This window comes from Chlorocebus sabaeus, chromosome 12 (genome assembly GCF_047675955.1).
Source record: "Chlorocebus sabaeus isolate Y175 chromosome 12, mChlSab1.0.hap1, whole genome shotgun sequence".
Lineage (NCBI taxonomy): Eukaryota > Metazoa > Chordata > Mammalia > Primates > Cercopithecidae > Chlorocebus > Chlorocebus sabaeus.
The window spans coordinates 70447538-70474266 of record NC_132915.1 but is presented as its reverse complement, the minus strand read 5'-3'; the positions used below and the strand labels follow the sequence as shown (position 1 = coordinate 70474266).

Below are 26729 nucleotides of genomic sequence, written 5' to 3'. Positions count from 1 at the left end.
TACCTTTCTCCAACACATCCTGTCATAGCATTGTGTGCATATCTATGCTCATGCTCTCCTCTCCTTACATATCCTTCTGACTCCTGTTCATCCTTCATGGTTCACTCAAGTTCCACTTCTTCCACAACATTTCACAGATTCCCACTGTTCCCCACCAAAAATTAACCTCGACTTTTCTGAATTCCCATTGCACTTTTAAACTGTATTGCACGTATAGCAATAATCAGTTTCTACTTTGTTAGAAGTTGGTTATCTGCACTTACTATATCACAAGATCTTTAAAGATGCATATATTTTAGACATCTTTCTAACTACAAACAGTAAAATGACCAGTATAAATTAGGTATGTAATAAATTATATCTACTAACTATGATAATTTCATTCAAATTAGAGATCAATTCTTACGGGTAAAAGATTTTCAGTGTCTTAAAAGTGGCCCAGGCTCTAAATTATCCATTATCAATGGCACACAAGTGCTTTGGAACACACAATTCCCCAAACTGCCCTAAGTATGAGCTTCCAAATACTGAAAAATCGCCTTCCTATTCTAGTCAAGTACTATCAATATAGTGAATAAAACTGAATCTGACCTATTTTGTCTCCTACGAGAATACAGGAAATTTTCTATTTTAAATACAGCATTGTGTATCAACATAGGAAACATATTTCAGGAGCTCATACCAACCTTTTTATTATTATGAAGACATTCTCACTTTGTTCCTAAGCTCCACCTTGTCCCAAACTTCACCCCATCTTTGGTCTTATCCTTGAGCCTCATTAGACATATTTCAGAGCTCATCTAACTCAGGTTTGATATGATTCAAGTAAGAGAAGTAACAAATTACTCAATGATAACAGCTACCATTTGTTGAACACTTACAAGTATATCCAACACTGTTTGAAGCACTTAACATGTATTATCTCATTTAGTTTTTATGAAACTCTATGAAACAGGTACTATTATCACTCCCATTTTACATATTGTTTAGAAATTAGGTATAAAAGGTAGATCACATATCTTTTAATGGTATAACCAAACAAATGGATAGATGATGCCCCTGTGATTATATAGAGGTCCTGGCCTAGAAGGCCAAATATATAGACCTGTTTCAGTTAACCAGATACAACCTCACTGATCCTCAATCTTCCCATTGGTTCTTACCTATCAGAGCAGTTATAAGAATCAAACAAAATAATGGGTGTGAAAACAAGCAAGAAGAGCAATGGCTTTGAAGTCAAGGGACCTAGAATCCAGCCTCTGTTCTGACCTTTACTACATGAGACCTTGTGTAAATAAAACCTACTGCTTCTTTGAACCACATCCACTCTTTAGACAAGCACAGAGTACCTACTTATGTGCCAGATATTCGGCTAGGGTTAGGGACACAGAGTGAACATGACAGACAGGTTCTCCTCTCCTCACAGAACTCATAGCCTAGAGGGAGTTACAGATGAATAAAAAGGCAGTTATAATAGAGTGGGCTATATAAGGGAGTATACAGGAAAGGTATCTAATATAGACTTAAGAGTCAAGGGGTATTTCCCAAAATAAAATGACTTCCAAGCTAAGATTAAAAGGATAAGAAGGAATTAACCAGGAAAGGAAATAAAGAGTTTCAGGCAAAAGGAACAAGGTTCAAAGACCTGCGCATCAGGCACATGTTAACAGGAAACTCTAGAGGGGTAAAGAGGATTTTTATAAAACATATTGAGAGATCTTTCTGTATAACTTCTTACAAGTGCATGTACATCTAAAATTATCTCAATACAAGCTTTAATCAAAGAAAGCACATATAAGAGAACCTTATAAAATGAGATGCACTTTGGCTGTTTCTGTTACTATTAATACTAACTAACTGTGTTATGTATATTACCATAGAGAGCAAAGTTAGAGGTGTTGTTATAATGGAAACAGAACTAATAAGGACAGCTAGTGACCATATTTCCATAGCTGGCCAAAATTTGGAGACGCATGATTCAGTACCTTTCACATCTGGTCGATATTGTAGTCCATCATCTTTCTTTCCCAACAAACTATTGTCATCTGTATCTGTAAGAGAAAACGGTTCTCAAATTAAGATATATACAATGGTTAAGTCATATCATGATACTCCCAATAATTGCAAATCATTCCAAGTTCTTCTTAACCTCTGTCCCCTTATCCTGCTCACGTTGTCTACTATTCTCTAAATCAATTATGTCATTTCTGTCTGAGGCCTCCAGGCATCCCAGGTATAAGTGCTCTTTGCGTGCTCTTTGCATGATGAATAGTCAGTTTCATCTATACTTCAGCTCCAATGTCACCTCCTTTAAAAACTCTTTCCTATGCAAACTAAAACAACACCTACTCTGAAAAGAAAAGGTTAACCCTTTCTTTCTCTAAAAGACAACTGCCTCAAGATTTACCTTCTCCTACCCACTGTTACCCTGGAAACATCAGATTAAGATAAATGGGGACTCTCAGCTGTGTTATGAAACGCTTACTATAAAAAATGACCCCTGATTTGAGAACTGCACCTGGACTGGGAAGACTATAAATGAGCCATAACCACGTGTTTAGAAGCACAAGCTTCCCAATACTAGTGGGGCAGGCATAGGAAAGACACAGTTAAGTTTGTGGATGAAAGATTACAGAGGGGACTAAGACAAAACTTAAGGCCCAATCACTCCAAAGGATGCATTTCAATTAAACTCTCAAGCTTGACTGATATAGTTTGGTTCCGTGTCCCCGCCCAAATCTCATGTCTAATTGTAATCCCCAATGTTGGAAGAGGGGCCTTATGGAAGGTGACTGGATCATGGTGGCAGATTTCCTCCTTGCTGTTCTCATAATAGTGAATGAGTTCTCACAAGATCTGGCTGTTTATAAAAGTGCATGGCACCTCTCCCTTTGCTCTCTCTTCCTCCTTTTCCTGCCATGTAAGATGTGCCTGCTTCCTCTTTGCCATCCACCATGATTGTGTTTCCTGAGGTCCTCAGCCATGCCTGTGGAACTGCAAGCCAATTATACCTCTTTTCTTTATAAATTACCCAGTCTCAGATAATTCTTTATAGCAATGTGAGAATGAACTAATACACTGACCAAGTGCTCTGAACTTGAAATTCCAAAGAGTATCATTCAAACATGCATATTTTCCTCAGAGAACACAGTCCTTCCTTAAGCTAGTCTTCCCACCCAAGCGCTAAATGCCACCCCATTGGGGTGGGGGGACCATACTTCTTCAAGATCAAGGCTAAGTGGGACATCTAACCACAAGGGATCCCTGTCAGCAAATGGTGTCCTCTATCATGCCCACACTCAACTCCTACCTAAAAATTGTCTCATGAGCTTCTTGGGTATTCTTTGGTAGTTTAGACCAGAGGTACTGCAATCAATTGTGTAGTGTGTCACAAATAATTTGTAACCAATATAATGTACCTAATTTTGGCTTAAAACCTTTTCCCTTCAGCTCAGATAAAAACATAATATCCTTTTAATAAGTCTAAAAAGAGAGGAAGAAGGGAACTAGTAAGCAAGAAAGATGTATAATCCTAGTCCATGAGTGTGTGCCTGGCCCACATATGTGACCAAGGAAATAATCCATCTTCCCAGCTCATCTGAATATTACTGAGGAAAGAAAATTGGGAACCTCTGGCTTTAGAGACTGAGTATTTCTAGTAGGGGTGGAAAACAAAAACTCCTTATTATATGGTATCATGGTTTCTAAGCTACGACAAAAAGCAAGAAGGGCAAAAAGAATTTTAAGCAAAAGGCAATACATTTTCTTTACATTCTCTAACTTCACACCAAAATCTGTAATCACACATAATATGTACAGGGAAAAATGATACAGATAATGGGAAAACAAAGTAAATTATTATGCTCTATAAAAAAAGGTTTAACAAATATATGGTAATAACATAGTTTTACTGAAATTAAAATAAGTTATCTAACTCTTAAACAGCTATAATCACTCCAAATTTGAGATGACATTAGAACTATAAATAATAATTATAATTCCATGTTAGGATCAGTTAGCAACCAAGAACTAAATAAAAACCAAGAAGCATGGTTTATGTCTTGAAAAGATGAAAATAAATGAAAAAAAACTAAATTAGTAATTTAAAAATCTGAAACACAAAGTAATAAAATAAAGCTTCGAGGATTTCTCATTTTGCAAATTTGAAACACTACCAAATGTACAATTATATGTATACAATAGTAAAGATGGGTCTCTGAATAAATAAAATGGATTTTACCTGTGCAATGGCCAAGATGCCTTATATCAATTTGTTCTTGCTTTATACAAGATGCTTCTCGAACAAAACAGGGATTGTTATAGGAACTCCCATCAGAAGCACACACAGGATTAAAACTGTATCCACTGCAATCTATATTACATACACACCTGTTGGAAAAGACAAAAATTACCTATATTTTACAACAAAAATATTTCACAATGCAGCAACAGCAAAAAAGACCAATTCTTTCTCCTGCTTTCTGTAACAGAAGTCAACATATTGTTTTAAGTCACTGATAAAAGCTTAAACAAATATCTAAAAAAAAAATTTAGGTGAGGATTTAGAGATAATTTCATCAAGATATTATGAATCCAGTGGTTTCTCTAGAATTTTCATATCTAGCTAAAGTAATCAGGAGACATCAATGACATTAACTAAAAAGCAAAATGGTATAGTGGAAAGGACACAGAATTATGAGTCAATAGTCACGAATCTAAATTCTACCCCTACTTATCACCAGATTTGTGTCCAAATTCTTCCGCTAAGTCTTAGTTTACTGATCAGTAAAATGGAGGCGATAATAATGGCCAGGCATGATGGCTCATGCCTGTAATCCCAACACTTCGGGAGGCCAAGGCAGGAGAATCACTTGAGCCCAGGAGTTTGAGACCAAAATATAAAAAACTTAGCCAGGCACAGTAGTGTGCACCTGTGGTCTCCGCTACTTGGGAGGCTGAGGCAGGAGCATCACTTAAGCCCAGGAGGTTGACGCTGCAGTGATCCATAATTGCACCACTGTACTCCAGCCTGGGGGACAGAGTGAGACTCTATCTTAAATAAATAAATAACCTACCTTACCAAATAACTGGGAAGGTTAAAAAATATAATAGATATGAAATACGTAAAATGGAAACCCTCAAAAGTGTTTTCTAGCTACATGTCTACCTATGTAACTGAATGTCCACTGAACACTGACTGTTGTACTACGGAGAAGGCGAAAGAAGTCCAAAGCAAGATCACTCCCCTCAAGAATGATACAATCTAGTTGAGAATAGAGAAACAAAAATAAAAATATAGAGACTCTCCTGTTTATAGTAACACAGAGGACTAGGAACCTTTACTAACCTTCCTGATAAAAACAACAGAAAATACTGGGCAAACATTTAAAAACATTCTCTTAAATACATTCACAAGTTGGTAAGACAGTCAGAAATATTTAGGACAGAAGTTATAGGAACACAGGAACAGAGAAGGGCCAACTGAGCTCTCTAAAGCTGATTTTCACTTTGAAGGCATTTGCCAAACTGGGTAAATTCACTTACCAATTTTTTGGCTTTGCAGGCCTGATGTGGTTTGGCTGTGTCCTTACCCAAATTTCATCTTGAATAGTAACTCCTACAATACCCATGTATTGTGGGAGGAACCTGGTGGGGGGTGACTGCATTATGGCGGCAGGTCTTTCCTGTGCTGTTCTCGTGATAGTGAATGAGTATCATGAGATCTGATGGTTTTTAAAATGGGAGTTTCTCTGCACAAGCACTCTTTTTTCCTGCTGCCATCCATGTAAGATGTGACTTGCTCCTCCTTGCCTTCTGCCATGATTATGAGGCCTCCCCAGCCATGTGGAACTGTAAGTCAAGTTAAACCTCTTTCTTTTGCCCAGTCTCGGGTGTATCTTTATCAGCAGTGTGAAAACAGATTAATATAATAAATTGGTAACAGTAGAGTGGGGTGCTGCCAAAAAGATACCTGAAAATGTGGAAGTGACTTTGGAACTGGATAATGGGCAGAAGTTGGAACAGTTTGGAGGGCTCAGAAGAAGACAGGAAAATGTGGGAAAGTTTGGAACTTCCTACAGACTGGTTGAATGGCTTTGACCAAAATGCTGACAGTGGCACAAACAATAAAGTCCAGGCTGAGGTGATCACAGATGGAAATGAGGAACTTGTTGGGAACTGGAGCAAAGTGACTCTTGTTATGTTTTAGCAAAGAGATTGGTGGTATTTTGCCCCTGCCCTAGAGATCTGTAGAACTCTGAACTTGAGAGAGATGATTTAGGGTATCTGGCAGAAGAAATAACTAAGCAGCAAAGCATTCAAGAGGTGACTTGGGTGCTATTAAAGGCATTCAGTTTTATAAGGGAAGCAAAGCTTAAAAGTTCAGAAAATTTGCAGCCTATGTGATAGAAAAGAAAATCCCATTTTTTTGAGAAGAAATTCAAGCTAGCTGCAGAAATTTGCATAAGTTACAAGCAGTCAAATGTTAATTCCCAAAACAATGGGGAAAATGTCTCCACGGCATGTCAGAGGTCTTCATGGCAGCCCCTACCATTATAGGAGGAAATAATGGTTTCCTGGGTAGGGCCCAGGGTCCCCGTGCTCTGTGCAGCCTAGGGACTTGGTGCCCTGCATCTCAGCTGCTCTAGGTATGACTGAAAGGGGCCAATGTAGAGCTTGGGCTGTGGCTTCAGAAGGTGCAAGCCCCAAGCCTTGGCAGCTTCCACATGGTGTTGAGCCTGCAGGTACAGAGAAGTCAAGAACTGGGGTTTGGGAACCTCCACCTAGATTTCAGAGGATGTATGGAAATGCCTGGATGTCCAGGTAGAAATTTGCTGCAGGGGTGGGGCCCTTATGGAGAACCTCTGCTAGGGCAGCGTGGAAGGGAAATGTGGAGTCAGAGCCCCCACAAAGAGTCTCTACTGGGGCATCACCTAGTGAAGCTATGAGGAGAGGGCCACCTTCATCCAGATCCCAGAATGATAGATCCACTGACAGCTTGCACTGTGCATCTGGAAAAGCCACAGACACTCAAGGCCAGCCCATGAAAGCGGCCAAGACGGAGGCTGTACCCTGCAGAGTCACCTGTACCCTGCAGAGCCACAAAGGTGGAGCTGCCCAAGACCATGGGAACCCACCTTCTGCATCAGCATAACCCAGATACAAGATACAGAGTCAAAGGAGATCATTTTAGAGCTTTAAGATTTGACCGCCCTGCATGGGGCCTATAGCCTCTTTGTTTTGGCCAAATTCTCCCATTTGGAATGGCTGTATTTACCCAATGCCTGTACCCCCTTGGTATCTAGGAAGTAACTAACTTGCTTTTGATTTTACAGGCTTATAGGCAGAAAGGACTTGCCTGGTCTCAGATGAGATGCTGAACTGTGGACTTTTGAGTTAATGCTGAAATGAGATAAGACTTTGGGTGACTGGTGGGAAGGCATGATTGGTTTTGAAATGTGAGGACATGAGATTTGGGAGGGGCAAGCAGGGGAATGATATGGTTTGCTGTGTTCCCACCCAAACCTCATCTTAAACTGTAACTCCCACAATTCCCACATGTCATGGGAGGAACCAGGTAGGAGGTGACCGAATTATGGGGATGGGTCTTTCCTGCATTATTCTCATGATAGTGAATGAGTCTCACAAGATCTGATGCTTTAAAAAATAGGAGTTCCTCTGCACAAGCTCTCTCTTTGCCTGCCACCATCCATGTAAGATGTGACTTGGTCCTCTTTGCCTTCCGCCATGATTGTGAGGCCTCCCCAGCCACGTGGAACTGTGAAGTCCAATTAAACCCTTTCTTTTGCAAATTGCCCAGTGTCTTTATCAGCAGCGTGAAAATAGACTAATAAAGGCCTCTGGGAACAGAAGATAAAGAACACTGATCCACCTAAGATGGCCTCTGGGAACAGGAGACAAAGAACACTGACCTACCTAAAGTAGGGAGTCTGGAGACCCTAAAAAAGTTAGATCTTTAAATATGTGTCTGTGTGTGTGTATGTATGTGTGTGTGTGTGTGTGTGTGTGTATATATCTCCCTCAGCATGAAGGTAAACTGGAAATGAGCTGTCATATTCCAAAGGGACTATTTAAAAAATTAAAAAGGTTGCACTGACCCATAAATTTGAAAAACGAAAAGAAAACCAGCTCACCTGAGAATTCAAAGCCACAAGCCAGCCCTCACACAGATAACTACAACTTAAAATACTACTTGGTTGTTTTGAAAAATCTCAAACCCAGAATTAATTTTAAGGGATCAAGGACTAAAAGAGGCTCTAGGCCAAGCTTGTCCAACCCACAGCCCAGGAAGGCTTTGAATGCAGCCCAACACAAATTCATAAACTTTCTTAAAACATTATGAGGTGTGTGTGTGTGTGTGTGTGTGTGTGTGTGTGTGTGTGTGTGTGTAACTCATTAGCTATTGTTAGTTTATTTTAATGTGCAGCCCAAGACAATTATTCTTCTTCCAATGTGTCCCAGGGAAGTCAAATGATTGGACACCCCTGCTGTAGGCAAATGACAGAAGCAAATGCAGTCTTCTCTGGAGAAACTCAATTTCACCCTAGACCTAAATGATTTTCCACAGATACAATTCTGAGAAAAATATGCAGCTCAGCCCACAGAGATACATTCAGTCACATACCTACAACAAAGAGATAAAACAACATGAAAAGAAGTCGATTTTTAAAAGAACCAAACAGAACTTCCAGAAATAAACAACATATTACTAGATACAAGAAATGCAATGGGCAGATTTAACAGTAGATTAAAGAAACTAAAGAATAAGTGAATTAGAAGACAGGTCAGAGGAAATTAACCAAACCACAGCAGAGAGTCAAAGAGATGGTGCATATTTAAAAAAGAGCCATGGGCTGGGTGCAGTGGCTCACCCCTGTAATCCCAGCACATTGGGAGGCCAAGGCGGGCGAATTACCTGAGGTCGGGAGTTTGTGACCAGCCTGACCAACATGGAGACACCTCGTCTCTACTAAAAATACAAAATTATCCAGGCATGATGGTGCATGCCTGTAATCCCAGCTACTTGGGAGGCTGAGGCAGGAGAATCCCTTGAACCCAGGAGGTGGAGGTTGCACTGAGCCATGATCGTGCCACTGCACTCCAGCCTGGGCAACAATAGTGAAATGCCGCCTCAAAAAAAAAAAAAAAAAAAAAAAGAGAGAGAGTGAGAGAGAGACATGGAAGAGTCAGAAGATGTAACAAAAATCTGATTAGCATTCCAGGAGTTAAGAAAATGAGGCAGGAAAATATTCTCAGCAACTTCTCTTCAAACTTTTTAAAACTAAAAAAGATACTCATCTAAATATCCAAGAAGCCCAATGAATCCCAAACAGGATTACTAAAAATGGATCCACATACTGAAATATCATAGTGGAATTTTATAATGAGAAAAAAATTTTTTAAAGCAGCCAGAAAGAAGAGAAAGATTACCTTCAGTGGAGTAAGAATAAGAGGAAAAACTGACTTTTCAAAAGCAATACTGAAGCCAAATTGTTTATAGCTAAAAGTGAAATAGTACCTGCTATGTGCTAAGGTAGAATAGAATTCTATTTAAGACAAATCTTTTGAGAATAAAAAATAATAAAATAAAAGGAACTTGGAAGGAATACAAACTTACAAAATTTGTCACCTGCTGACTGTCAGTAAAGGAAATTCTAAAGGCAATAGAAAAATGATCCTTTAAGGAAAGTCTGAGATGCAAATATAAATGAAGAACAAAGGTCTAAACACATGGGTAATATAAGAACAACGGTGCTCTGTGTGGTTAAATTTTTTTAAGCTGGAAATTAAAATACATGATGATAACAATAGCACACAAGTTTGGAGAAATTGAAATTCAAGTGTTTAAGGAGAACAGTAACATTAAGCAAATTTAGATTGTGATAAGCTGAATACGCATGTTAAAATTGCTGAGGTACCATTACAAGAAGGAAAATCCACAACTTCAAAACTACCAGAGGAAAAAAATCCAAAAGAAGGCAAGAAAGGGAAAAGAAAAAGGAGAAGCAAGACAAAAGTATAAAATAAGAAAAAATTAAAATACATCAGTATTTACAATATATTTAAGTTGACTACATTTTCCAATTAAATAACAAAGGTAGTTGGCTGGTAAAAATACAAAAGCCAGCTATATGTTGCTTGTAAGATACATGTTAAAATGATGATAACAAAAGTTGAAAATACTAGGAGAGTGAAAGAGATACATCACCCTTGGCATAGAAGAAACCTCGTATGGTTATATTTAATATCAGATATAAAAGACTTTAGGTCAAAAAGGATTATAGGAATTAAAGAAAATCCCTTCATAATAATAAAAATATTTTATTCAGCAGGATAATACAATTCTAAACATTTTAAGTCTCAAAATCTAAAAAGTGAAAACTGATATAACCACAATAAGAAATTGCCAAATCCAGCCAGGCGTGGTAGCTTACACCTGTAATCCCAGCACCTCGGGAGGCTGAGGTGGGCAGATCATGAGGTGAGGAGTTTGAGACCTGCCTGGCCAACACAGTGAAACCCCGTCTCTACTAAAAATACAAAAAATTAGCTGGGTGTGGTGGCAGGCACCTGTAATCCCAGTTACTTGGGAGACTGAGGCAGGAGAATCCTCGTGAGATTTTGGTATCTGAGGGGAGTATCAGAACCAGTTCCTCCCAAATATTGGCAGATGACTGTACTGCTAAAATTCTGTTTCTGGCCGGGCGCGGTGGCTCATGCCTGTAATCCCAACATTTTGGGAGGCCAAGGCGGGTAGATCACGAGGTCAAGAGATGGAGACCATCCTGGCCAACATGGTGAAACCCCATCTCTACTAAAAATACAAAAACAAAATTAGCTGGGCGTGGTGGCAGGCACCTGTAGTCCCAGCTACTCGGGAGGCCGAGGCAGGAGAATCACTTGAACCCAGGAGGCAGAGGTTGCAGTGAGCCAAGACTGCGCCACTGCACTCCAGCCTGGCAACAGAGTGAGACTCCATCTCAAAAAGTAAATAAATTTTTAAAAAATTATGTTTCTTGCCTTGGTAGATTCACAAAAGCTCATTCCAATTTTGCACATTAAATCAAATGTGTACATTTTAGTTTTCATATACTTTTGAATATATATTTTATAATTTAAAAATTAAGGCAACAGAAAAAACTTTTAAATTCATAAGAATATTCACTAAAGTCAAAAAATATATATTGTACCAAAATTTTAATTTCTGGAAAACAAGAGGTGAAAGAACCAAAGAAAATAAAGTTAGCCAATCCCAGAAGGTGAGTTCAGGTGAAAGTTTTGGATAAGGAAGGGGCACAGACAACTGCAGAGAATAACAAGCTACTATGCATGGGTGAAAACATGTACACAAACATTTAGTCATAATATCTCTGTATCTAAACAAATACTGAAAGAATGCCATGCTGAAAAGGACTTTAGAAAGCCATCTATTCCGATCTTCCACTCAGTGCAGGGCTCCTCTCAGCAGTATTTGTGACCTTATTGTTACATTGCCCCTGCCAGAGTATTTGTAGCGATAGACGGCTTATTATCTCACCAAGGCAGTACATCTCATGGGTAGTTATTACCTGGGCTGAGCCCCAAACATGCATCCTAATTAATTTCCACCCATTGACTCTAACTCTGGCCTCTGAATCTATATGTAGTAAGCCCCAAATATCATTTAAATATTCAAAGATTATCATTATATTGAATACAAGTTTTCACCTGAAGTTTATTCAATGATTCCTCATTTGTTATATCATCCTGATAACCCTCCAAATTCAGTATCTCATAATATGAGGCCAAAAACAAAACAAGGACTACAGTACAGAGAAGCTATTACCTTAACTGTTCTGGACACTATGCTTACATAACACAGGCAGGATAGGATTAACTTTTCTGATAACCACATCAAATTTTAGACACATACTCAACTTCTTAAATATACTCAACTCTGTAGGTATGGCCTGCAAAACATGTCACCACTATTGTCCCAGGGTTAGGACTTCACATTTATCTCTATCAAATTTTAGATTATCTCAACATGCTGAAATCTTCTGGACTCTAATTCTATCATCTAACATCTCTTCTAGACTGACATATTCATAAAGTTGGCAAGTCATCAATAAACGCATTGACTAGAACAGGATAAACACAGTCATGTGTCATATTCTAAGAAACCTACCTTAATATTTCTAGAAAAAATAATCCATTACTGAACACCTTTTAAGGAAGTTGTTAACCACCTAGAATTGCAGCTATCATCTGACCTGACTTCCTATGTCATGTATACCAAGCCAGATTGATGATTATCCTGCTTAGATTCATATACATTACAATTAAGGCTCAGCCCTGGTACCGCAATCTTATCACACTACCAAAAAAGAAAAAGAGGTTAGCTTTAGCATGCTCTTACTAACAATCTCAGCATGCACTCAGAAATAAAGTTAATAAAACAGAAGACTCAAAAGAAATGTAATCCTAAAAGGTCAGAGGCTCAAAGATCATGGCTTGCCCATTACCAAAGTTAGTGACAATGCTTTTTATATTAAACAAATGTACAAAGACTTTTCCCATTACTTAAACAAAACTTGAGGTGTTGAATTAATTGTGAACCTCCCTGCTCAACTTTCCAAGGAAAGGCCACATTTCCCCTCATTTTTTTTTTTTTTTTTTTTTGTTCCCAGTTCCTCGTCCTCAAGGCTCAGCATAAAGGGGAAAAAAATCACACAATAACCATTTTCATTTAACAATTTTTTTGAGCCTTACAATATGATGCAAGGTCTGCATCAAAACTTCCAAGATATTATCCCTAGAAATGGGCTTTCAAAGATTCAATCTATTTTTTTCTACTAAAGAACAGTATTTCAGATTCTCTCAACAGGGTCTTGATATACACACAACATTAGTTTTACTTTTGAAATAAATGACACACTTCTAGCACTAATAAATATAGCCTGATCTATATACACATTGCTACATTTGAGAGAGCCCATGCTCATTTCCACAGAAGATACTGTTTTTTAATATATCAAAGTAAAACAAGGTTTTTCAAATACTCTCCAAATTCCAAATTACTATATTAAATATCGAATCTAAATATATACTTGCCTTTAAAGGAGTAATACAATAAAAACAATATTTGAGAATGATTATTCTCATGGCTACAGGTAAGCTGCAGTGAAATAACGTGAAAAAGAGTAGCAGAATAGAGGGGGTCAAATCAGGCAAAGGAACAGAGAAAATTAATTTCAAAGAGCAATCTGGTAAAGTTAACAGATTTTCTTTTTTCTTGTTGTTAGTTTAGTTTAGTTTTGTTTTTTGAGACACAGTCTCACTCGGTTGTTCAGGCTGGAGTGCAGTGGCACAATCTCAGCTCACTGCAACCTCCGCCTCCCAGGTCCAAGCCTGCCTCAGCCTCCCAAGTAGCTAAGATTACAGGCGCATGCCATCATGCCTGGCTAATTTTTGTATTTTTGGTAGAGGCAGGGTTTTGCCATGTTGGCCAGGCTGGTCTCGAACTCCTGTCCTCAAGTGATTCCCCCACCTCGGCCTCCCAAAGTGCTGGGAGTACAGGCATGAGCCACCACACTCAGGCCCGTTAGATTTTTCTGGTGAATTCCTATTAGTAAAGGAAAATGAGAGAAAGGTAACAAAAGGGATGATCCAAAAAAGGGAAGTGCTTCTTTCCTTTCAATATGCCCCAAGGAATGGGAAATACTTTTAAATGATATGAATTAAGTAATTAAGGAAAGGGATAAAGACAAAGTCTTCACTAAGCAAAACAGATTTCTTGATTCATGGAGAACACAGGTGGAAAACACAAAGGTGAAGAAAATGAAGAAGTAATGAAAAACAAAAGGAATTAAGAAACAACAAGTGGGGAAAAAGTACAGCTCAACCTGGAATAAAGGCACTATTTCCTGTCATTTTACCACATATTTTATATATACATATGGATGGTGTAAAGTAGGGATCAATCCTGGCAATTACAGCAGTGGGTCAATCCAGACCAATGCCTGTTTTTGCACACCCAGAAGCTAAAAATGGTTTTCACATTTTTAAAAGGTTAGGTATGGTGAAGACCACATGTGGCCTGCTAAGCCTGATATATTTACCACCTAGCCCTTTATAAAAAAATTTTGCCCACCGCAACCTAAAGGATAAAAGTGGGCAAAACTGGGATGGCAATAAAATAGAAATGGTGGTTAATGGAAGAGAATGTCAGTAACATAGCAAAATACCATACCAGTCCAATAAGAAACAAGTAATCACTTGTTTAACAAGTGGCATTGTTTACAGCGGGTTTTGCAGCCCGACCAGGAAATGCCTTGATCAAATGTATGAAAAAGACAGTGCTCCTTGGTGGGATGGTATCACTGCATCTAAGACTAACAACTGTGAAAACAATCGCTACTGTTTTCAATGGAATACAAAGAAGGAAGATTAAATTACCATCTCAAGTAAAGTCCAGCTAAGTGAAACAATGAGCGAAGGAGGAAAATATTAGACTCCAGAGGCCACGGGTACGACTGATTATAGTGATTACAGCTGTTTGCAGACTGGCAAGCGTAGCAAAGGTCAGGATGCCCAAAGCACAGAAGTGTGCACTCAAATGAACAGAAATCACTCTTCAGTAAATATGCTAAATTCAAAACATTTAACTACATTTACTCTGCACCTACTGTGTGGGTAGAGTCCCATTTGCCTCATCTAACCCTGACAATTATAAATTATCAATAGAGAAACTGAGTATGAAGGAAATCTAAAAGCCCCAGATCAAAAAACTAGTGAGGGGCTGAGACCAGTGTTTTCTCTATTCATTACAGCTGTTATACCAAATAAATATCTGAGCATGGAAAGTACCACATGAAAAGGTATTTTTCATGTTTATCATAAAATTTTTCATGAAACTCTACCACATCCACTTCTAACACTTCCACTTTTCTTTCTAACACACCCGGGACACTCCTGCCTCAGACTTTCCCTCTTCCTGAAACACTCTTCCCCAGACAGCCTCCTGGTTCCATCCCTCACCTCAAAGGTTTTTCTCAAATCTTAAAAGACTAGATAAAGGCCGGGAATGGTGACTCACGCCTGTAATCCCAGCACTTTGGGAGGTCGAGGTGGGTGAATCATGAGGTTAGGAGATCAAGACCATCCTGGCCAACATGGTGAAACCCCATCTCTACTAAAAATACAAACATTAGCTGGGCATGGTGGTGCATGCCTGTAATCCCAGCTACTCAGGAGGCTGAGGCAGAAGAATCACCTGAACCCAGGAGGCAGAGGTTGCAGTGAGCTGAGATCACGCCACTGCACTCCAGCCTGGTGACTGAGAGAGACTCCGTCTCAAAAAATAAATAAATAAAATAAAAAGATAAAAAAAACTAAGCATCCATTTAAAAAGTCAGAAAATGAACAACAGAAAAAAAAGCCAATAAAAACAAAAGGAAAGAAAATATATAACAACAGAAATTTAAAAGTTACAACAGAGGTTAGTAAAACTAAAAGTTGGTTCTTTGAAAAGATTTTCAAATTGATAACACAAGCTTTTCTGCAGGCTTTTTCCTGAGAGAGAAAAAGAGAAAAAGCAATATCAGGAATGAAACAGAGTAAAACTTCAAAAGGGATTATGACTTAAAAGATAATAAAAGGTTATTGTAAACAACATTATGCCAGCAAGTTTGAAAATCTAGGTGAAATGAATAACATTTTAAAAATGCTATCAAGTTCTAACAAAAAAGGAAATAGAACCTTAAGGGTACACTAATCATTAAAGAAACTAAATCAGTTGTTCTTAAAAAGTCCCTTAAACATAGCATCGGATCCAGGCATTTTTTAAAAAGACAATTTACGAACACATCCATTCCAATCTTTCAAAGTAGGTAATTCTTTTTCTTTTTCTTTTTTTTCAGACGGAGTCTCACTCTGTCGCCCAGGCTGGAGTGCAGTGGCACAATTTTGGCTCATTGCAACCTCCGCTTCTCAGGTTTGAGCGATTCTTGCGCCTCAGCCTCCAGAGTAGCTGGAATTACAGGTATATGCCACCACGTCTGGCTAATTTTTTTTTCTTTTTGTGTGTGTGTGTTTTTAGTAGAGACAGGGTTTCACCATGTTGCCCAGGCTGTTCTTGAACTCCTGATCTCAGGTGATCTGCCCACCTTGGTCTCCCAAAGCGTTGACAGGCATGTGCACCACGCCTGGCCAAAAGCAGATAATTTCAGTCTCACACAAAGTCATCCAGAGACTAGAAAAAAACACTCCCTAACTCATTTTAAAAGGCCACATAACATGAAAACTAAACAAAAGAATAATTATAACTCATTGACTACAAATGAATAAAAGAAAAATCCATGAGTCCTAACTGATTGATAGAAAAGAAAATCCCACTCTTTCAATAGATAGAATACCAACTAATAATGTATAGGTACAAAAACAGACTGCAATCATAAAATAAAAGTAAAATGCTCTAAAAATGAGTACTCTGAAAACAAAAATGAGCTCCTGGAAATTAAAAATTGCAGCAAAAATGAAAAACTCATAAAGTTGAAGAAATTTCTCAAAAAGTACAGCAAAAAAATTTAAAACAGAAAACGGGAAAAAAGATAAAATGAGAACTAGTCAAGGATGTCAATATCCAAGTAACAGGAGTACCAAAAATACAAAAAAATAAAAAAAAGAGGAAAGGATATCATCAAATAATTAAAGAAAAGTTTTCAAAATGGAAGTCAGTAAGTATCTAGGAAAGGGCATAACATTGTGAGATATCACTACACTGGAGACCAAAAGAAGACTCTACATGCTTCAAGAGAGAAAAAAATCATATACAAAGGATCAAGAATTAGAATGGCTTTAGACTTCAACAGCAACACTTGAAGCTAGAAGACAACAAAGCAACATTTTCTTAATTCTCAGGGAAATTTGTCTCACACCTTGAATTATGCACTTGCAAAGTTCTAAATAAAATATTAGGTGTAGAATAAAAATACTTAAACACTTCAAACAAGGTCTCAAAAGTTTTTAAAATCTTACACCTTTTCATAAGAAGCTGCTATAAGAAGTAATAAAATGGGAAAGTAAAACCAAGAAGTGAGAAGCAAAAAAAGAAACACGGTACCCTATATAGGAGGGAGAGACAAAGGAATTTCTAGGAAGATCCTAGTGGTATAATAAAAAATATTCTTGGTCTTTGTTCCCAGTTCCTGGTATAGAGTTCCCTTGATATTTCTTGAATGATAGGAAAGTTCTTATATTCTACTGAGATGACTCATGGGGTGAGGGGGCAGGGAGTTAATATCACCAGAGAAACCAACCACAGTGATTAGAGGGTTAGAACTTCTGCCTCCCAGCCCCACCCCAATTCTCCTACCTCTGGGAAGGGGAGAGGGGTTGGATGTTAAGTTCAGTCACCAATGACCAATGAGTTAACCAGTCACGATTACATAGTAAAACTTCAGTATAAAAACTCAGAATAAGGGGGGTTCGGGAGCTTCCGGTTGGTGAGCACATCTCAGTGGTGCACTTGACTCCATGGGGACAGACGCTCCTGCACTCAGAACCCTTCTGGACCTTGCTTTATGTACTTCTTCATTTGGCTGATCATTTGTATCCTTTACAAATAAATAATAAGTAGAGTGCTTTCCTGAGTTCTGTGAGTTGTTTTAGCAAATTAGGTAGGGCATGGGAACTCCAAAATTTATGGTCATCTGGGCAGAAGTGGGGGTAGCCTGGGGACCTCATTTGTAGCTGGTTATAAAGAGGGGACAGTCTTATGGGACTGAGTCCTTAACCGTGGGTCTGCGCTAACTCCAAGTAGTTACTGTCAGAATTTAATTGAATTGTTGGACATCTAGGTAGTGTCAGAGAGTTGGAAAATCGATTGTCGTCGGAAAAAATACCATACTGAAGGAAGATCCTGGGATGACAGCTATATACAAGATGTAGAGGGCAATCAGTCCACAATGAAATACTTTAACTCTAGACAGCTGCGTGGATGGCCATCACTACCAAGATGCCTAGTGCTACCGTACCCAACTTTCAGTCAGAAGACAGACTGCTCAGGTAAGCCTGGCCCAGATTCTTATGTGTAGTTGGCTTGTCTTGACCATAAGATAATGAAGTTCCTCATCACACACTGGGGCCTGTCAGGAGTGGAGGGCTGCGGGAGAGATAGCATTAGGAGAAATACCCAATGTAAATGACGAGTCAATGGGTGCAGCAAACTATCATGGCACATGCACTATATAACAAATCTGCATATTGTGCACATGTGCCCCAGAACTTAAAGTATAATAAAAACGTTAATAAAGATAATGAAATTCCTACTCTCCCCTCCACGTCCTGCTGCAAGAACAACTCAGCCCACTCAGTTAATTGACATACTCTTGACACCTGAAGGTGAGCTATGGGGAGATTATAAAAGTAAACAACACAGAGCACAGCAGTCCATTCTGATCACATTTCTACCAGTGATCCATACATTAGAATCCTATCAGATGCCTCAACTATAGTGAGCCCACATTCTCCATGACCCTGTGACTCCAATACTCATGGCTTTGTCCACTGACTTCCCCAAAAGGGAACTCTGTAAACTCTCCGAGGAGCTGAAAACCAGACCCTGCCACAGAGGCTGTTCAAAGTGTCTTCTGTAAGCCTTCCTCTCTAAGGGGGCACTATTACCCTTTCCTTCCATGGCTAGGTTCACACAAGGTACTGGAAATAATAGCAGTATTCTATTTTGTACCCTAGGTGTTATGTACATAGGTGGTTTTTAATCAGTATTCCTTAAATTGCACATGTATGTTTAAACACTTCTGTAAGCAGTGTACATTTTACAATAAAGATTTTAAATAAGGTACAGAATAAGGTATAGTGTGATGCCATTAGTTTTTTAAAAAAAAAAATATATATATATATATGTACATATTTGCTTGCTTGCACATACATAAAATACCCCAGGAGATTAAACAAGAAACAGATCACAGTGACTGTCTCTAGTGAAGACAACTGAGTGACTGGGAACAGGGGTGGAAATGAGACCTTTCACTCTAGAGCCTTTTTAAGCTTTTGAATTAGCAGCACTAAATTTCAAAGGCATGAATGCATATATACATACATAAATGAATGCATAAATTCAATGGCTTCTATGATTTAGCACTATAATTTTGGCAAATCACAACTCCAAGTCTTTACAACAGGGAAAATACCTCAAAACACTGCTGACAGGATCAAATAAGATTTTGTAAAAAGTCCTTTGAAATCTATCAAATACTGTGCACATCTGAATGGCATTATTATTACTGAAAAACATCCACCCTTTCACTTCCTTTCTTCTTAACCCTATACAGAAAGCACCATTCTTCTCAATATAGCAAGTTTATTTACCAGTTAGGAAAACATTGGCTTAAACTAATTCATGTCAAGTTACTGAGATTTAACAAACACCTAATAAAGCCTGCAACAAATTTAATGCTAGTCTTTTTCACACATCTTAAATCCTTACAACCACCCTGTAAGCAGCTCTAAGTGAATAATAAAGGCCTAGTGTTGATTGCCACTAATTCAACCAAGGCCTATAAAAGGACCCATCCTAAGATACCCAACCTTATGGGCAGTTTACCCAAGACAGAAATCAGCAAGACAAAGTCCCTGCCCTCAGGAAACTCACAATCTACTTAGTCTATGCAGAGGTTGCTTTTTCAAGACCAAGGAGGAACACAGAATATGGTCACACAACTCATAGGAACTGTGGGAGAACGCAAGGTAAGAAGAGGTGGTGAATCTGACCTATGTCACACATCACATGGCATCTAAGGCTAGAAGGAGGAATAGGAGTTAAAACAAGCTGATAAACAGGAATGGTACTCCAGGCAGGGGGAATAACAGGGGCAAAGTGGGTAAGAAAGTGTTCAATAATAACAGTGCATTCAGAAAACTGCAGGAGATTGTGGGGAGGCGGAGTTTTGCATTTTAAAGGCAAAACTCTCTTACTGGCAACTGTCAAAGGACTTTAAGAAGATATTTCTGGGCTGGGTGCGGTGGCCCACGCCTGTAATCCCAGCACTTTGGGAGGCTGAGGCGAGTAGATCACGAGGTCAGGAGATCGAGACCATCCTGGCTAACATGGTGAAACCCCGTCTCTACTAAAAAAAAAAAAATACAAAAAATTAGCTGGGCGTGGTGGCAGGCACCTGTGGTCCCAGCTACTCGCGAGGCTGAGGCATGAGAATGGCGTGAACCCCGGAGGCGGAGCTTGCAGTGAGTCGAGATCATGCCACTGCACTCCAGCCTGGGTGACAGAGCAAGACTACGTCTCAAAAAGATATTTCTGGAAGGCCAGGCGCAGTGGCTCAGGCCTGTAATCCCAGCACTTTGTGAGGCTGAGGTGGGTGGATCACGAGATTAGGAGTTCAAGACCAGCCTGACCAAGATGGTGAAACCCCATCTCTACTAAAAAGACAAAAATTAGTCAGGCATGGTGGCGGGCACTTGTAATCCCAGCTATTTGGGAGGCTGAGGCAGAGAACTGCTTAAACCCGGGAAGCGGAAATTGCAGTGAGCCGAGATTGCACCAGTGCACTCTAGCCTGGGCAACAGAGGGAGACTCCGTCTCAAAAAAAAATAAAAGGTATTTCTGGATAAAGGAGCCTGTCATTACTAACATCCAGATTATACTTTGAATAAAATAATGCTTAATAAGGTTTATGTTTTTAAAAACAACATAAAATTATTTTTCCATTATAATCTAAGGGGCTACAGTAGGGACTTATTAAACCTAAAAATAGTTTTAGAATATCCAGAAAAAGGCAGTGCTAAATGACAAAAATTACTACCTCCTAGTCAGAGGACTAGGAGGAAATAAGAGCAGAAGAATGGAAAAGGTACTTCTTCAGTTCTTGTTTTAAAAAGTACATGAAGCTTCCAGAAAGTAGGATATACTGCAGGACACAAATGTGTAGCATTGTTCTGTTTACACAAGAGAAAAGATGTCATTGCACCTTCTGAGGGAGACTCGTCAGATTGTAGTACTGAACAGGAATCTGCGTCAAAACAGAAAATGGTACCACAAATGACTAAGATCCCCAGCAGGTGGATTAAACTGGTTATCCATGTTGTCTGCCACACTCTACACCTGTATGATTCTCTGAGCAACTCTGAGATATTTATATCACTCAGGGGGATAAATGGAAACAGCATCTCCAAAAAGGAGACTTACATAAAAGAGGCAGAAGAGCAGGGGCTATTTCCATATAGTGCATTTGCAGACAAAGTTCAAAAGAAATAACTGGAGGATTTTTATAACTCACCTGTATTGACATTAGGGCTTATGATTCTACAGACTCCTCACACCATTCCTGGTTGGGATTTAGGTGGGGTATATAAAAGGTACTAAAGTATCCAAACAGCTGATGGCTATCTTACAGTAGTAACTTCAGCCTTGGACAGATCAGAAATACTGTTTAGAAAGAGAGGGGGTGTGGTACTAAGAATATGTGGTTTAAGAAATATAAGTTGCTGTAAAGGAAGTGCTGTTTTCAAGTTTTAAGACCAAGTAGGAAATCTATGCACTGTTTCACAGTGGTCACAGTGAAATACTGAAACCCACTTATGTGGGGAGTCATATTTCTTGGAGCCTCAACCACCTACATCTCTAGGTATAAATTTGAAAGGTAAGCATTAACAAACATAACTGTCACAAACCCAAGCAAAGCCCACAATGCCATCAAAGAAATGCAGTGAGTTTCAGGAAGGAAGGGTGAGGGGGAAGCCTCTTAGAAGCAAAAATAATTTAAATTATAAATGAATTAAAATAGCCATTGAGCAGACAAGACAGATAAAACAGATGTAATAAATAAAGTTCATGCACTTCACTCAGAAGAACCTATATACTCTTATTTTACATTTAGAAGTTATTCCTACTTTAGATACAGTTTCTGCAAGTGTTTGTTTCCTAACAGAGGAAGCAGAGAAGCAAATTAAAAGTGGAGGGCATCTACAGTCAAACTCATTGCCAAGGCACACTGACAGCATCTAGAAGCAGCAGCTAACAGCCTTACAAGACAGAAAAAAACATGTTTTTAAAAAACAGATATAGAACCCAAAACACAAAGCTAAATGAAGCCTTAAGTGCAGTAGTGAAACAACCATACATCATTGGCCTCTACATGTGTGTGCACAACACAATAGATTGATTCCTTGTCATAAGACCTATGTTCTGATTCTCCATTCAGCCTTTCTGAACTCACCTTCACCTAGAACAATCAGGATAATACTTCCTTGCCCTACTACCAAACAGAACTGCTGAGAATAGCTTAAAAATATATGTAAAAAGGGCCGGGCCCGGTGGGTCAAGCCTGTAATCCCAGCACTTTGGGAGGCTGAGACGGGCGGATCACGAGGTCAGAAGATCGAGACCATGCTGGCTAACACGGTGAAACCCGGTCTCTACTAAAAAAAAAACAAAAAAACTAGCCGGGCGAGGTGGCAGGCGCCTGTAGTCCCAGCTACTCGGGAGGCTGAGGCAGGAGAATGGCATAAACCCGGGAGGCGGAGCTTGCAGTGAGCTGAGATCTGCACTCCAGCCTGGGCGACAGAGCGAGACTCCATCTCAAAAAAAAAAAAATATATATATATATATATATATGTATGTAAAAAATGCTCTGAAAACTGTAACATACTACATGATATGTAACTGTAAGAATATGTTAAACATGTCCTGTATATTCTGTTTAAGAAGGCAAAGAAGTATGTAATGTATTTAAATCAATTTATATTTAAATGGCTAAATTAAAAAAAAAAAAAGCACTTCTCTTAATAGCAGAAAATTAACTTACACGGCATCACTTATCCCCTCACCAAAATACCAGATTTTTTTTTTAACAACTATTAGCAAGAGAAAGACTTTTTAAAAGCAAGAGAAAGATTTTAGCTGCTCTTTGCAAATCAGGTAGGTTGGATAACATTTTTTCTGACAGGAAAGACATTTCAAATTGAGAAAAGACAAAGTATGTTTGACTTTCTGGGTTGTTTGTTCATTTGTTTTTGGAGACAGGGGCTTGCTCTCTCACCCAGGCTGCAGCACAGTGGCATAATCATGGCTCACTGCAGCCTAGATATCCCAGGCTCAAGCAATCCTCCTGCCTTGGCCTTCTAATATTCTGAGATTACAGGTGTGAGCCACCACAGCTGGCCTACAATAAAATTTTAAATGAATACTTACACCTAAAAAAATACATGCAATACACATCTATTATACTTATACTATAGAGCAATACTTTTCAAACTGCAGGTCATAATCACTAGTGGATTATGAAGTCAATTTAGTGGTTCACTGCCAGTATTTTATAAAAAAGTAAGATAGAAAATATTAGAGTACATTGCATTTAATAAAGGTAAGTACTATTCCACAGAATTTTGTTTGACTTAATATTTACTAGTGCAATGTGTATGTAAACAGGAGTGCTGGATAACAATGCAAATGTATTTTTTACATGAAGTGTAGTCAAAAAAGACTGAAAGTCACTCGTAAGAAATTCAATAAATAGGTATTTGATTTCTAGATGCCGGCTAAGAACTAACAGAATTTAAAAGCAGCTACTACTCAGAGTGACCAAGACTCAATACAAAAGTAAAGAAATCACAGCTGGGACCAGGCTGATGAAAAGGGCAGTGTTTTTGTTTTTAAAAAAAAAAAAAAGTCACTAGGCAGCAGTCCTCAAAGTAGGAAAAAGATAACATTCCTTCCAGGAATTTTTTCTTTAAAAGAAAATTAGAAAAAGGTAGATGGTAAGAAAAGTACTGTACTGTTAATTAGAAGAATATACCCCCACCAAACCCTCTGACTTTAGTCCTCAATGGTTTCATCTTTAAAATGAGAGGATCAGACTAGAAGATAAATTTTTTATTTTTTATTTATTTATTTTTTTTTTGAGATGGAGTCTCGCTCTGTTGCCAGGCTAGAGTGCAGTGGCGCGATCTTGGCTCACTTAACTCTTCCTACCAGGTTCAAGCAATTCTCCTGCCTCAGCCTCCCGAGCAGCTGGGACTACAGGTGCATGCCACCACGCCCAGCTAATTTTTGTATTTTCAGTAGAGACGAGTTTTCATCATGTTGGCCAGGATGGTCTTGATCTCTTGACCTCATGATCTGCCCTCCTCGGCCTCCCAAAGTGCTGAGATTACAGGCATGAGCCACCATGCCTGGCCTGAAAATAAATATTAAGATCCTACCTTAATACTCTGATTCCAATGGATAATAATAATTAATAATAATTAAGTCATAACAGAACTACTTGAATTATAACTGAGCTTTTGTTCTTAATAACTAAAAGTTTATCTTTTAAAAAGAAAGTTATGTAACATCTTAATAAATAACAGGTTTTTATATAAAAATCAAGACTTAATGGCTAATGTTATATTTCTGCAGCTTTCCATTTTCCAGACCTAAACGGCCCAGCTGGATGGGTAAAAATTACCCTTAGATACATTACTATTCACCTGGCTAGCAACCATGAAAAACACATGGACGGTACCTTGAGGGAGTTACATAACCGCTATATAACTTTCTTGGTACCATGGCCCATTTAAAAGTTAAAAAAAAAATTAAATAACCACTGATACACATTTACACTGTTAAAACAACTGCAATCAGTAACAAGTGCTTTACAGACTAAAAGATTAGATATTAACAACATGTCTTTTTGTCTCCTTCCATAAAAGGATCAAACGCTTTAGCTTAATCACTTTTTTCTAAATAAAGATACTAACTGCTTCCTTCGTATTTCCCTCTTGTCACATCAATTTCCTTGCCTGATGTTGGCTGCTTGTCACTGTCTATGTGCTCCTTAGCCTGCTGGTAAGAGCCTGCATGCTCCTTACTATTGGTAAGCCCTTCCATGGTCTATGTCCACTTCCTTATGCTTAGAGCTGATATCTACAACAACAGTGGTAGCAAGCTGTCAGATAAATAGACACACAAAAAATTAATTTAGTACACACGACAGAATTGCTTTGATTGGGAATAGGCTACATATTACATTATGAGGAGGTGTTTACATAACGATATGTATTTTATCATGTAGATGTCTAGAACTCCTGACCTCAAGCAATCCTCCCACCTAAGCCTCCCAAAGCACTGGGATTACAGACATGAGCCATTGCACCCAGCCTATCATGTAGATGTCACATCTGGAGCCACTTCTGAGAGTAGATGGAATACGTTTCAATTCTAAGCAAAAGACTTCCATCTTTTTAAATTAGGCATGAAAAATGATAATAGAAAAATGTATAAAATAGGGATGCACAGAGGCACCATGAAAGGAATAAAAACAGACCAATAGACCAAGCCAGTCAATCACTGACAGCTATTTTGTCTCTGAACACTATTACAGAAGAGTACTAAGGAAGAATACAGACACACACACATATATTAAGGTGTTTCATCATGCCATATCATTAGTACAAAATAAAAAGAAGAAACAGCATAATATCTATTATCAGTTCTCTCTGTAAGTCCATATTGCTCATCATTTATTTCTCTACTGTTCTATAGGCCAGTATCTGCTTTGGAAAACATGTTCTTCCAAATCAAACCACTCCTAATGAAATGAATGGACACGGGTCAATCTATGTGACCAACGTGCAGAAACAGTAAATTCAGGTTTTGTTGAGTTCATTTTTTACTGAACTTACTTTCTTTTGCCAGTTCTCACCCACTTTGAAATATGCACCAAATAACACAGTTTTACCAAATGCCATCCAAATAGCTGATTTTGTACATAATAGTGAAAATTGAGTGTTCTTAATTTGCAAAACTAACTTTGGACATTTAATGCTAATTAGATCATATTATTACTGTTCAGTGAAAGGCTCAAATATGTAGTTAAGGGCTGAATAAACACGGAACTGGAGAATACACACCAAAAATATGTACAAGTAAGGAAGAAAGCACAAATATCTTATAGAAATAAATAAGTGTTTTAAAATAGATACTAAGTGGAAACTGAGGAAGTGAAGAAGATCCATTTATGCTCCCAGGTCCTAAAGTCAACATTAAAGCTTTTAGAATCAAATATACAAAAAGCCAGCACTGCAGGAAAATGAAAGAAGCATTAGATTGGAAATAAATAGAATACTGATGAAAGGAAAAATCAAACATGACTGTTGATAAATGTCTGCAGCCTTACTGTTCTACAAAAGAACACCATTTCTTACAGGGAGTGAATGGGAAATTGGACAGACAGTGCTGTCAGCTACAAAACCCACCTTAATGAAGGCTGAACATGAGTGACAAAAGCACTTGGTATAAAATATATAAAACTATCCAGAGGAAAAAAAGGCATAGATAAAACCAGAAAAACTATAAATGGATTCTCATTCTAAAATACAACGCTTAAACTGACTTAAATAGCCATAGTATTGTATCAACTTAAAAGTCAATAGACTAGCATTAAACAACAACAACAACAAAAAATTGAAAACACACAAAAGATACAGAACCAGGTAAATGATACCTTTCCACAATATAATCATACTGACGATTAATCTCTAAATAACTTTGTCCCTTCCCCTCAACCAACTCACCCAACATTTTCTGCATCTTCATCACATTCAGCTTTATATTTGCAGGGTCCACACTTGGAGTGTTTTCTGTGAACTTCTGCCCCTGACCCTTCCTCTTCTGTTTAAAAAGAAAAATCAAATTTTCAACCAAAAGTTGGGATCCT

General features: G+C 38.4%; 1 protein-coding gene across 1 annotated transcript in view; it reads right to left on the bottom strand.

Annotated features, from left to right (window-relative positions):
• Positions 1-26729, bottom strand: part of TMEFF1 (transmembrane protein with EGF like and two follistatin like domains 1) — a 94852-nt gene that overhangs the window by 26464 nt on the left and 41659 nt on the right. The window contains exons 5-7 of the mRNA XM_007968572.3: positions 26587-26683; positions 4241-4389; positions 1986-2051 (exon numbers count right to left, since the gene is read on the bottom strand). Of these exons, the coding sequence (XP_007966763.1) occupies positions 1986-2051; positions 4241-4389; positions 26587-26683 (312 nt within the window). The remainder of the gene's footprint in view (positions 1-1985; positions 2052-4240; positions 4390-26586; positions 26684-26729) is intronic.